Genomic DNA, 14,582 nt, shown 5'->3' on the forward strand with positions numbered 1-14,582 from the left:
TGCTCTTTCAGTCCCTCACTGTGTTTAATATGGTGTGAAAACTCACATGGATTTATGTTATTGATTTCAAAAGGGATTGTAATCAGCTTTTTTGTTGCTGTTAGTATTTTCTTTATTTGCTTGTAAAAGATCTTTCAAGCACTGTGAAAAGCACCACATAAACCTCCTGTATCATTATAGTTGTGTGCGTTGATCCTTTTCAGAGATCTACACACATCTGCACTGGTTAAAACCAGTGAGCACGGATCCTGGGCCTTTGGTGCCTCCACAGCCGGGGGCTTCTCAAAGCGTGCATAAAATGTGTTCAGTTCATCTGGGAGAGATGCAGACACTTCCTCAGCACCACTCGTTGTCCTTTTGTAGTCTAATTTCCCATATAGTTATTATGAAGTGGCTTTGAGTTCAAATACTGGATTGTTTTTAATGCCCTTTTTGAAAGTGCTCATCAAATCCTCCTTGACCTTTTTTTAGGTCTATGGATTGTTTGGGCGGTTACTGAAGGAGTATTTATTTAAGTATTTAAGTATTTAACTGAGCTAAAGTCGTCCAATACACTAATATTGTTAATATATTTGATATTTAACACATTTCTTTGTATCTCAGAAACAAGGAGATGCTGCTATCTGCTGATGCACACTGTTATTTTGTGCACTAACACTCAAGTATTACATTCGTTCTAACAGTTTAGGTTTATGATTACCCTTTATTATTTATTTAGTTTCTTATATGTTAGTAATATTTTGTATGAGTCATATCTTCCATTAAAGCGACTGATGTAGGTCGATTAATTGTTTGGCAGGTGAATTGAGGCTTATTATTAATGCATTTGAGTATTTTCAAGTCAGCAGTTACACTAAAACTGTCTATTTATTTTATATTTTCACACATTATGGTTGTATATCAGAAACAAGGACATGTCTGCTGATGAATACAGTTTTAAAGTGCACTAAAACTGTATTTTCTATTAGCTCAAACCAAGTTAAGGTTTTTGATTTCCCATTTATATTTATATGTTAGTTATATGTTGTACAGTAATGTTACATCAGTGTAGAGTCATATTTCTTCTTCTTTTATTCTCTTCATCTTAAAAAGGGAGCGATATCGGTGAGTAAAGCTGCTAAAACCAAAGTACAGGTTGACATTAGAGGGAGGAAAGGACTGTGATTCCCTCTCAAACCTTCAACACACAGTAGAAATACAGCAGACCAGCAAGCAGCTTTACATCAAAAAGGCAGCAGGATAAAGAGAGTGACTTAAAACATCACGTGACGATGGATGGTGTGATGGGATGGTGGGCTGGTCTATAAGTGGAATTAAAATGTGTTTCAGTTTTTGTGGTTCAGTCTGTGGGTTTGTTGTGCCTCTCACAGCTCGTCTCTCGCCCCCGTCACCCTGCCTCTCCCTCGGCTCCTCTCCTGCGATGCCTGGCTGCGAGCGTTCCTGGCGGGGGGGGCGCCGCCCTCCGCCTCCTCCTTGTCCTTTTTCACCCCGCTCTGTCCACCAGCAGCCCACATGGCCTCGGCCTCCTCTCGCTCCTGAGTGAGAGGAAAGAAAAGCATAACAAATATTGATTTCCAGTGGCCAAAAGGGCAATAAAAGCAAGTACAACCAACACATTTTGGAAGAGGTTCAGTGCAAAATCCACACTATGATAGACAGATTCTTCTCAGAGGATAGAAAAGATGCCATCAGTCCAAAGACAGTCTGCTAAATTGGCAGCAATGAAAACATGTGATTGGTATGTGATTGAAAAAGGGGCAAATATTTTACACTTTGAGGGCTCTGTGGGAAATCACCTTCTTGTTTGATGGACAGCAATAGGTAAGAGTTTTGTACCTCTTTGTTTTGAAGTGCTTTCCTGTTGACTTTTGTCTTGTTTTAAATATCTATGTCCTTTGCATATGATCAAAGTATGTATCTTGACAACCATGGCCAATAGAGAATGTTCATTTATGATGCTTGTTTAATTTTGTAATTTGTTTAAGAAATTAAAAAACTGTCAATCAGACAAAAATATAGATGTGACTGATTTGATTCATTCCTTTGAGAGCAATTCAGTTTATATCTGTGTAATTTCTAGATGAATATTGTCTATAAAAATGAATCTGTAGCCTCACTTTAACACTTACCAATGACCACTGTAGGATAATGGTAAATATAAAAAAGTAGGGTCAGAGTAAAACAAGTACAAAAGACCAATTAAGTCAGCAAACTTACTCAGTAATGCCATTTACAAACCGAAATCTATATATCTTCAGCTAACATTAGCCACCGTTAGCTACCGATCATACTAAACCAAGCATGGTTTTATTAAGCATGTGTTTTGGGTCCTTTTTAATATGAGTGAGACATGCATGATGCTACATGTTATCCACCATTGGACTGGGTAAGCTACTGTAACTATTTCAAGATACATTTCTGGCTTAACTTCTAAACAAAAAGTGTAATTCTTGCTGCGTGTACAAACACATGATAAACCTGAAGAACCCTGTGGTATGACAAAAGGATCGCCGAAACAAGAGAACAAGCCACCAGATTTGCATCGCACTCCAGCTGGCTGTTGTTATTCAACACCGGTGTCACGACATTAACCACCGCACGGCTGCAGGCGAAAGGTCGGACCTGAGGAGGAGCTCTCTGCTGCGTGTCGTCATCATGCTCACCATGTCTCTGTACAGCTTCTCTCTCGTGAACCAGAGCGCCAGCGCACACCGCCGGCCACTGGTCACTGCAGAAACACCGTGAGGATTTACGGGACCCGAGGAGAAGCCCACCAGTCGCCCACAGCTGGGCTTCACTCGAGCCTGCAGACAAAGAGCAGGGAAAAGGTTTAAGGGAGGAGAACTCAGACAGAAGCTGGGATTTAAAGGAGAAAAGTGACTTACTGTTACTGTCTTTGCATCCCTGTTAGTGAAAAACAAGTCCCCTCCATCGAAGTTGTCATTCAGGTAGAGAAGGGCACTGTGAGAGGAACAGGATTAAAGCACTGTTCATAAGAGTAAAGGCCCCTAGTATGCTTTTTCCTTTTCCTGTAGTGTGTTATATAGGTTTTTGTGCATGTTAAGGGTCTGCAGAATACCCTCCAGAGGAACTTTCTCTCCGACAAACTCCCTGACAGGACAGAGACTTCTCGGCCAGAGGCCGCATTTATTGTGGCCGGGGATTTTAACAGAGCCAACATGAAGAAAGTCCTGCCGAAATACTATCAGCACGTCAGCTGCCCCACGCGCGGTGGAAATACACTGGACCATGTTTACACTCCTTTCCGGCATGGATATAAAGCCCTCCCCCGCCCCCCCTTCGGCAAGTCAGACCACATATCTCTTCTTCTGCTCCCCGTTTACCGGCAGAGACTGAAGAGGGACCGACCTGTGACAAGGACAGTGCAGCGTTGGTCCGAGCAGTCTGACTCTGCTCTCCGCCACTGCTTTGGCATCACGGAGTGGTGTGTGTTTGAGGAGGACGATATAAACACACACACTGACGCGGTGATTTGCTACATCGGCAAATGCATCGATGACGTCGTGCCGCGGATTACTGTACGAACATTCCCAAATGAGAAGCCCTGGATAAACGGCGAGGTCCGAGCTAAACTTAAAGCACGGGCCATCGCGCACAGCGGCGGTGATTTGGATGAGTACAGGAATTCCAGGTATGCACTCCGGAGAGCTATTAGCAGTGCGAAAAGACAATACAGGGACAAGGTGGAGTCGAACTACAAGGGCTCCAACGCCAGAAATATGTGGTCTGGACTAAAAACAATAACAGACTACAAAAGGACAACGAGTGGTGCTGAGGAAGTGTCTGCATCTCTCCCAGATGAACTGAACACATTTTATGCACGCTTTGAGAAGCCCCCGGCTGTGGAGGCACCAAAGGCCCAGGATCCCTGCTCACTGGTTTTAACCAGTGCAGATGTGTGTAGATCTCTGAAAAGGATCAACACACACAGGGCTCCTGGACCTGATGGCATCCCTGGCCGTGCTCTCAAGGTGTGTGCAGTTCAGCTGGCAGATGTGTTCACAGACATTTTCAATAGGTCACTGCTCCAGTCTGTAGTCCCCACATGCTTTAAAGAGTCCATCATTGTCCCTGTCCCCAAAAAGACAAAACCCATCTGCCTCAATGACTACCGCCCAGTTGCACTCACCTCCATCATCATGAAGTGCTTTGAGCGGTTAGTCAAAACTTTTATCACCTCCTCCCTCCCTGACTCACTGGACCCCCTGCAGTTTGCCTACAGAGCAAACAGGTCCACGGATGATGCCATCTCCCTCACCCTCCACACTGCCCTCTCCCACCTGGACCAGAGGAACACTTATGTGAGAATGCTGTTCATTGACTACAGTTCAGCATTCAACACCATTGTGCCCTCCAAGCTCATCATTAAGCTCAGGGACCTTGGGCTCAACAGCGCCCTCTGTGACTGGATCATGAGCTTCCTGACGGGCAGATCCCAGGCAGTGCGGATGGGGAACATCACATCCTCCACCTTGACCCTCAACACCGGAGCCCCTCAGGGTTGTGTGCTCAGCCCTCTCCTCTACTCCCTGTTCACGCACGACTGCGTGGCCACACACAGCTCCAACACCATCATCAAGTTTGCTGACGACACGACCGTCATCGGCCTGATCACAGACGGCGACGAGACGGCGTACAGAGAGGAGGTCAGAGCCCTGACATCTTGGTGCCAGGACAACAACCTCCATCTCAACGTCAGCAAAACAAAGGAGCTGATTGTGGACTACAGGAAGAGGCAGAGAGAGGCACACACACCCATCACCATCGACGGGAATCCTGTGGAGAGAGTCAGCAGCTTCAGGTTCCTCGGGGTAAACATCAGTGAGGACCTGACATGGACACATCACACCAGGGTCATATCCAAGACGGCTCGACAGCGGCTCTTCTTCCTCCGCAGGCTGCGGAAGTTCAACATGGACTCCAGGATACTCTGCAACTTCTACAGGTGCACCATCGAGAGTATCCTGACTGGCTGCATCACCGCCTGGTATGGCAGTTGCACCGCCCTCAACCGTAAGACTCTACAGAGGGTGGTGAAAACTGCTCAGCACATCACCAGGACGGAGTTGCCATCCATGGAGGACCTCTACACCCAGCGGTGTAGGAAGAAGGCCGGTAGGATATTAAAGGACCCCCATCACCCCAGCAACAATCTGTTCTGTCTGCTGCCGTCTGGCAGACGGTACCGCAGCATCCGGACCAAGACCACCAGACTCAGAGACAGTTTTATACCACAGGCTATAAGACTACTGAACTCCTGAGCTCTGTGAATGTCTACTCACATCTTTTTATAGTACACACATACATATATATATATATATTATACACATCTGCCATACATATCTGTTTATAGTACACATATCTATATATTATACATATCTGCCATATACATCTGTTATACATAATATATGCATCTGTCCATACCTCCGCATTCAACAGTGTAAAGTGTTTAAATACTTTCAATGTATTCCACATATGTATATATTTCACATCCTCAAATCTTTATTGTTGTTACTGTAAATATTCTTCTCTCTTTTTGCACTATTTTATTTATCTTATTTGCACCATGTATGTTGAGTTGTTGGAGGAGCACGCGACATAAGATTTTCATTGCCAACATATACGCTGTATCTGCTGTGCATATGACCAATAAAGCCTTGAACCTTGAACCTTGAACCTTGAACCTGACAGAAACGCCTCCATTGGACTTCTTTGTTTACTTCTGTAAGATGGTGACGTCACTATGTAACACTCGCACTTCTATTAACTAGCGCTCCAACACATTGTACGTGACAGCCTAAGGGTCTGGACATCTCTAAGCGGTTGACCAATCACAACAGAGCCGGCCAGCTAACCAATCAGAGCAGACTGGGCTCTGGTTTCAGACAGAGGGTGAAAAGAGGTGCTGCAGCACAGGCAGTATGAGAAACATAAAGAGCTTTATGAACATTAAAGCATGGAGACATGTCCCAGGAGAGACAGAAAATATGAACCTGGAAATGATCATAGTCTGTCCTCTTTAAGAACCTTTAAGGGCTTAGTTAGGCTGTCAATTATATAAACTCTCAATATTTTAATGTGAAAACATTTTGGGGGCTCTTTTCTCTCTTTGGCTGCTTTGCTGTGTTGCCTAAATTGACCCTTTGTCAGACATGAATTACTCACCTTGTGTTTCTTTCAAAAACAGAAACATTTCTCAATTAGTTGAAGTGCGTGGAAGCTTAGTTTACAAACACCATTCACACATGTCCCATTTATCCAGTCTTGTGCTCTCTGCTTCGCCAAATGCATTTCCACTAAAACCATAACATTCAAAACACTCCTGCATAAACTCTTCCGCTTGTGGAGGCGTGCTTTTCCTTCGTGCAATTACTGTGTTTTAAACATTAAGCTCTTTGTGAAAATGTGTTTGGGAAGTAGCGAGCACACGACTGGATAAGTGGGACGTGGATGATACTGCACAGGTTGTAAGAGAGTTGTTTTTCTCTTTATGAATTCAAGATAACAAAGATAGAGTTTGGTATACAAATGGTCTTTTTTTGGGTGGAAAAAAATCTGTGCACCTGAGGTCTCTGTGTATGAATGCTGGCGGTTCTCTCCAGCACTGATTGGTCTCCGGCTCAAGGAGACAGTTATCGACATGGACCGGATGAGACAGGTCCAGCCTGCCCTCTTGATCACCTGAGGACAGAAAACATCAGAAAAAAAACGATGTTACTTCCGGAAAACACATAACCCTACCAAATTCTGAGAAACCGTGTAGTTGTCTTTTTGCTAAATTGAAAACCCAATCACATTTCCATCCGCTAGTACTGATGAGAGAGAGGTGAGTTGTAAATAATGTTGGTGTTACCTGCGATAGCACTGCGGCAGACCAGGTGAGTGAAAGATGTGTAGAGAGTAGAGGGGCTCCTGAAGTACGAGTGCAGCAGGACCTTCGCTCTCTCCCCCAGCTCGTATAACAGCCGGGCGTCTGTTTGGTTCACCATATCATCCTGAGCCAACTGGGAGGGAAGATAATCTTTAAAAAACACCAGCTTTGTACATGATGTTCACTAATATATAATGATGCTTCGTTCTTTCATTTATCCAGCTTTAGTTAGTTCATTTTGAGTACAGGTTATTCAGGTTTGCTCTAAAACACTTGATGCTTTTGAAGGTTTGGTCACTTTTTATAGTTTATTTAGCTGAATAATAATTGACCTCTGAAGGGTCAGCACTTTTCTGAGTTGTCTCATAAAATTAATGATCTGACACAATATGATACGGCTTCTGAGGACTTTTTACCCTAAACTGACGAATACATAATAGTTGACTGGAAACAATATTTGACTTTCTTTTATATGATTATTAAACAGACTTGTTTTTTATGTATTTAGGTTTAATTTTGTAGACTTTTTACAATTTTCCTTCTTAACTCAATTATTTTCTTTACTATTATTGTTTAATACCAAGAAAACACCATACCTGTAAATTTGTGTTGTTCTATTAGTTTGCCATCACTGTTTAATTAATATAATTTCTCTATACCATTGTGAGTTTTATCATTATATAAGGGGAGGCTTTAAAAAAAGGCCAGTGGGTTTTATTATCTGTATATTAATATCTGTCAATTACAATTATCATTAAGTCTGATTCAATTATTTGTCTGTGCATTTTGTAGGATGTGCTGTATGGTGGTGTATTTATATAAAGTATAACGTCTAACGCAATAAAAACACGCCTCCTGTTCTCCCACCTTCACAGCCCTGAGGACGGTCAGGCCCTCGAACGTCTCATGAGGCGTGTGCGGAGATCGCCGCCCCCGGTAACCATCTCCGATAGATGCCGCAGACTATCAGAGACGAGAAGAAACGACAGGTGAGTGTTCCCGTTTCTACCTGAGAAGACTCTTTAACCACGTGGACCTTACTGTTGCTAGCTGCAGTATCCTTTCACACTCCTTCTCAGTCATGACGCCGTCCAGAACTACACGATTCGTCCCGTTTAAAACCGTGTCGTCCATGGTGATGGTCACACCCACCTGAGGAACCGGACCACCTGGAGGGAACACAGGTAAGAAACAATGAGAGAGGAAACGTTCATTGCTTAACTGGATTAAAACAAGGACTGATTGTCTCACCCGCATAAAATCCACTGTCATCCACTTCCTCCTTCTTCTCTCCCTCTCCAATTTTCACATTTATTTTCTCTTTTACGGCTCTGAAAATAAAAACGACACTAAGTTTAAGTCACATGCACTTCTACAAAAGCTCTTCCAACCAACAGGATGTATTTCTTTCCTTCCTACCTCCAATTATCCCTCAGTGATTCAGGCACCACATCTTCCGGAGTCCAAAGATCCTGAACAGAAAGCACTCATTAAATCTGTGGGTGGTTTTTGCGGATTTAAATGGTGATCATTTGTCTCAGTACTTACTGGGTCTATGAAACTGAAGTCAAGGTTCTCCATGCCGAAATACAGAAGCTTCTTCTCATCTAAAGCACGGTTAATATATCTGACAATCTCCTGTGGGACAAAACATGGAGGCAGAATGAACAAAAGTAAGCAAATGAAAAATATATCGAACATCTTTGTGTCTTAAATGACTAAACAGTGATTCCTCTCTTATTTTTTCCAGTAGAAACATGATATAAACTTGAATTACTGCCACCATAGAGATGGATTTAATGTAATCTGATATACAGTGGTATGCAAAAGTTTGGGCACCCCTTAGGAAAACCACTGCATCAGTTTGTCACTTGCTGAGCTTTTGAAGCAGCAACTTCATTTTAACATATGTTATACCTTATGGTAACAGAAACATCTCAGTAGTGAAATAACTTTTATTGGTCAAACAGAAACATGTTTATGTGCATTCAAACAAAAATAGGCATGTGCATAAATTTGGGCACCCCTAAGAAATAATTCCATTAATATTTAGTATTGCCTCCTTTTGCTGCAATAACGGCCTGTAGACGCCTCCTGTAGCCACAGACAAGTCCCTTAAGCCTGGCAGGTGGTATTTTGGCCCATTCTTCCACACAAAACGTCTCCAGTTCAGTCAGGTTTCTTGGCCTCCGTGCATGGACAGCCTTCTTCAAATAAATCCATACATTTTCAATGATGTTAAGGTCTGGGGACTGGGATGGCCATTCCAGAACATTGTACCTGTGCTTCTGCATGAATTCCTTGGTGGATTTTGATCGGTGCTTAGGATCATTGTCCTGCTGAAAAATCCAACCCCGGCGTAGCTTCAACTTTGTGACTGACTCTAGAACATTCTTGTCAAGAATCTCCTGGTACTGTAAGGAATTCATGTGGCCCTCAACTTTAACAAGTTTTCCAGTACCTGTGCTAGCCACACAGCCCCATAACATGATAGATCCTCCACCAAATTTTACAGTGGGCAACAAGTTCTTTTCATTGAATGCAGTGTGTTTTTTTCGCCATGCATACCTGTTCATGTTATGACCAAATAACTCAATCTTGGTCTCATCTGACCACAGTATTTTGTTCCAAAATGCTTCTGGCTTGTCCAGATGTGCTTTTGCATACCTCATGCGACTCTTCTTGTGATTAACACTCAGGAAAGGCTTTTTGCACATCACCCTTCCAATGAGCTCTTCCTGGTGCAAAGTACGCTGGATTGTGGAACGGTGAACAACTACACCATCAGCAGCCAGATGTTGTTGTAGTTCTCTGGAGGTGGTCTGTGGCTTCTCTGTGACCATTTTCACCATCCTTCGCCTGTGCCTTTCCCCTATTTTTGTCGGCCTACCACATCTTTCCTTCACACGGACTGTTCCTGTGGCCTTCCATTTCACAACTACGTTTCTGACTGTGGAGACAGACAGTTTAAACCTGTCAGATAATTTTTTGTACCCTTCTCCTAATTTATAATGTTGGATTATCTTAGCTTTCAGGTCAGTGGAGAGTTGTTTTGAGGTCCCCATCTTGCCACTCCCTAAGAAAGAACCTAGGCCAGGCACAGCCAGCTATTACCTATGTTAAATAGCCTTTTTCATGATTGGTTCCACCTGTCTTTGTAATTGAAGGTCTAATGAGCTAATCAAAGCAATTTTGTGCAGCAACCTGTCAGCTATAAATCCGTACAGGTGTTGAAATGAATGCTATTTATAAGGGTGCCCAAACTTTTGCACATCCCATTTTTTGCATTTTATTTTATTATAATAAAACTATGTAATGCTACCCTAAGAATTTTGGTCTGGAAAACACTAAAACGTCTACATCTTTGTAGGAAAACAAATGTTGTTGCTGTGATCTTCTATTATAAAGGAAAAGCAAATTGTCATGAAATCTCAGAGGGGTGCCCAAACTTTTGCATACCACTGTACCTGAGCAGGCTCAGTGCCCTGTGACTCTGTGTCTCCTCCTAGTGTCTCAGAGTAGAGCTGCAGGTTGTCTAAGAAGTCCTGGTCCGAGGGGTAGAAGAGGAGCAGAGAGCGCAGCGTCTGCACGGCTCCACTGACATCACCAGCTGCAGGGAAGCAGAGATGCAAAATTAGAAGGAGTGGTGCCTAAAGGCTTGAGAATGATTGTGGTGTGATGCAAACTTCCCTGTGTAGTATTTTAAACATACATGAAAACAGCATTCATTTGTTCATGGTATTAAAAACCTTGTTAGCTATGTATATTCCTGCATATTTACAAGCTAACAACAAGACCAGATTCAATGGACATCAATGTGTTTGCATTCTTTGCCAGTAATGCTTTTTGGATGTAAATTACATTACCTTACATTGAATTTGATTTAGCTGTTGCTTTTCTCCAAAGCAAATTACAATAAGTGCATTTAACCATGATGAAACAAACAAAAAAAAAGCAAATTATCTGCAGGTACATTTTCAATAAGCCAATGGCTTCGAATAAGCGAAAGCTTTTAAGTGCTATCTACAGAAGACAGATGTTTATGTTATATTTCGGTCAAGGTGCAAAGAAAGCAGATTGTTTTTCAGGCCGTGACATTAGATGTGTAGACTTTCTGCTGTCCTGACATCTATTGGGAGCTCCTTTAAACATTTTGGAGCCAGGATAGCAAACAGGTGTGTTTTTGTTGAGGGAGTAGCAAACACACAGCATTAGAACATTAAATGATAGTCAGCTTGACCCCCAGACCCTGACCTTTAAACTGTGCGATGTGCAGATTCTCCAGCTGTGTGGGCAGGAAGTCCTCCTGAGATGAAATCCTCCCGGGTCTCGTTGCTACCTGAGTCACACAGGACTGCCGGCATGAGAGCAGAGAGAGGGAAAGATCTAGAAGGAAAAGAAACAAATGACAGCAATGAATTCCTCTCTGTTCATGCAGAAAGGTAAAACCTAAATCTAGGGTTCTTTTGTTGTTGTTGTTGTTGTTGTTTACCTGCAGCCTTCTCATATGCGCTCTTACTACTGTCCACTCCCCGGTCCTCTGGCAGCCGTTGGGAGGCCATCTCACACTGCAGCCTGCACTCGTCTGTCTGCCGCAGCGTTTCATTCACACAATCTTTCCATTTCTCTGTAGCTTTAAGCCAGTCAGAGGAGGCCTCGTACTGAACTGCAGAATCATACAGGACCTGCGTTTTAAGACAAGAAAAGGGAGAACAAATGAAGGTGTAAGAAGATGCTGCTTTTATTCAGATCTGTTCAGAGTGGAAACATTGTGAGGCATGCTATAACACGGATAATTCAAGCCCATTTCAAACAAGTCTATTCGTGTAATAACAAGTGTGTCTAAACAAAAAATTAGTTGCTCAGGCAGAATAAATACATCCAGGGTTTGTTAAGATGGTTATATAAGAGAGAGTGAAGGTGAGGGAGAGGAATTCAGTCCCTCGGGCCATGGCTGTCTTCCCACATCTCCAATATATTTCTCAACAGCAGAGAGACTGCACTATTTCTCCAATTGATGTGGATAGATTGGCGCTGTTTATCCAAATAAAATGATGTAAATAAACATAATTCTATGATGAACTCTTTATGGTAATATATTACACACTATTCTCTGTCTATCCTTTTGTATGAAAGCCCTGAGAGGCAAGTGAATGTTTTCATTATCCATTTCTTCATTGGATATAAACACTTTTCTTTCTGATGTTTATGCCTTAAAAAGGATTGAGGGTTTCCCCGGATAATGTCTTTAAGAGTCTTGAATAAATATTTACATGAGAAACACGATAAAGGTTTTGCAAGGTAATTTTTCTATGTTTATTATTTCCATCTGTAAACAGGTGGAGAAAAATAAAGCTGGTGAATATTTTGTTTTTGATGTTGTGGTGATACTTGTTTTGCCCTAAAGAGGCTGCAGTGGACCACTACCCTTGGTGCTAAATAGGACAAACATTCATGATTTCCCTCGTGAGTTACTCTGTCATTTCAATGCTTGTAGTCCTTTGTGAACATTGGCTAGTGGTGAAGTACAGCCTCTTGTGGCCAAAATGAGGATTGCAACAACACCCAACAAAAATGAATTAGAGAAAATGTAATACGTTTTTTACAGATGAAAAAAATAGTTTCTTATAAAAAATATCCTGGCAAACTTTTGTTAACCCATTCTTAAGTCATAAACAAGGGAGATAACAATTGGAATCAATTGGGAGCTCTACCTTTGCCATATTAAGTGCATGTATTTGTAAATGTACAAGACAAACAGTGGAGTGCATGGATATTCAATTACGTTTATGGAAATACAAACGTTGCAGTTGTACAAAAACCTACTGAGCTACTCTGTATTAGTCAACAAATGTTATCCCTGCTTCCTCACCCAGTGTTTCTCATTCTCCAGCTCTCTGTCCTGGAAGGCCTCCTCTGTCACTCCCTCCATCCTTCTGTACTTCTCTATGTTGTTCCTCATCTCCAAGTGACTGGGATTGGCCACAAAGTAGGTATGAGCTGCAGACGCCGCCTTCTGCAACTTTTCCAGCTGATGTGCAGAATGAGGAGAGAATTATGTTAGAGAATCACAGCTAAGACTCTGAGCTGTATGCATGTATCATTGAGCTGTTTCATGAGAAATGAACTGGTATTATTATGTCATAGATCTATACCTTGTAGTAAATGACCTGCAGGAAGTTGTAAGGGTTGCGAGATCCGAATTCATACTCTATGTCGGTGGATACGGGTTGTTGAGCTGCAGGTGAGACCGAGCGTCCGACACAGAACCGCAGACATTCAGCTCTCTGCTGAACCCAATCCAAGGTCCAGAGATCCTGCAGACTCCCCTTCTCAGAGTCTAACAACACACCAAACATTAGTTATTCTTTCAAGTGAAATATGCTGTACCATGCAACATTGTCCATCCATTATACAAAAGATACTAATTTCTAAATTATAAAAGTAGTGTTTGCATCGTCAACAATTTGAGTTTATACGTGTATGCACTTTCAACCTTTTCAAGTCAGCTTTTAAAAGGAGAAGCAGTCGAATAAAGAGGTTAGTTTTTATCACAGGGTGAATTGTTTTTTTTTTGGCAGATGCTCCATTTTAAGATAAAATAAGAAATATTTATACAAACATAAGAAGTTAAACTAAACTAAAAATGTGCAATAAAGAATAAAACATAAGTAAATACTTACACAATATTATAATTTAATGAAAAAATGTGCAAACAGTTTACATTTGAATCATCATCAATCAAAATGCAATAGAAATAAGAAGTAAAATGAAAAGGTGCACATATTTAACAGCGATAAATATGTAAAATGTTGCATTTAAGCCCACATGCCATATGAATATATATTTGCATCAATCTTGAATTATTTGAGCGTATTGAGTACCTTACCCAGTCTATTGAATGCCTCTCTCCCTGCTTCCCCACAGTCCTCATGACATTGCCTGCGGACCCGGGACAGGGACTCCTTGGTCAGGATGGCTTTCTCCAGCAGCGCCGCAGCCTTCACCCACTCCTCACCGAAATACGACCGAACCCCGGTGTAGTACAAGAAGTCATACGGCTGCAGCAGGGACAACACATTAGCGCTGCCTCTACCTGGGGTTGCTGAGGTGAAACTAAGTAATGTTATTAATACAAAATGAAACGCCACGTATACAGTGAGATGATCAGACTGCAGCAGCGCCATGGTTTCAAGAAACCCCGAGAAGGAGAAGAGGAGGGACTATGGAAATACTGGAGAGAAAGTTTCCTCCCGTTTGTGGGAAAGTAGGCGCTTTCAAGTATAATTTCACATCATGTATCTACAACTACACAACGTTAACGTCCCCTGCTGTTAATTTATTGTGTTTAATTACAACTAAATGTAACTTTTGTACTTTTTTTGAGGTCATCTTACCCAGAACACGTCTTTAAGGGTTTAATTTCAGGCTCGTTAGGGTGCAGTTCCTCTTTGTGACCGCGAGAGGAAGCAGTGGGTTGACATCAACAGACATTACCGTAAGTATTCAAGTAGATATCAACAAAAGTGTATTTATATAGTGCATGTCATGCGACAGGCCAATATAATACACTATATGGCGTAGAATTGATGTCCTTCAAGATAAAAAAAGACAACCATAATATATACTTCTTTTGAATTATTGAACTGAGTCCTCATACACAGACTTAAATGTGAGTAGTGACTTTGCT

The 14,582-nt window shown here is 42.1% G+C and overlaps 1 protein-coding gene across 1 annotated transcript; it reads right to left on the reverse strand.

Annotated features, from left to right (window-relative positions):
• Positions 1-1,048: 1,048 nt before the first annotated feature.
• Positions 1,049-14,240, reverse strand: p3h3 (prolyl 3-hydroxylase 3). Its single transcript, XM_063878286.1, has 16 exons — positions 13,782-14,240; positions 13,048-13,232; positions 12,765-12,923; positions 11,385-11,577; positions 11,147-11,278; positions 10,360-10,502; positions 8,441-8,530; positions 8,312-8,364; positions 8,144-8,223; positions 7,934-8,061; positions 7,760-7,855; positions 6,875-7,025; positions 6,585-6,702; positions 2,886-2,961; positions 2,664-2,804; positions 1,049-1,535 (listed from the first exon to the last, which is right to left on the reverse strand). The coding sequence occupies exons 1-16, from the start codon at positions 14,077-14,079 to the stop codon at positions 1,365-1,367; spliced, it is 2,214 nt and encodes a 737-aa protein (XP_063734356.1). The 5' UTR covers positions 14,080-14,240; the 3' UTR covers positions 1,049-1,364.
• Positions 14,241-14,582: the final 342 nt, after the last annotated feature.

Source organism: Eleginops maclovinus, chromosome 3 (assembly GCF_036324505.1).
Source record: "Eleginops maclovinus isolate JMC-PN-2008 ecotype Puerto Natales chromosome 3, JC_Emac_rtc_rv5, whole genome shotgun sequence".
Classification (NCBI taxonomy): domain Eukaryota; kingdom Metazoa; phylum Chordata; class Actinopteri; order Perciformes; family Eleginopidae; genus Eleginops; species Eleginops maclovinus.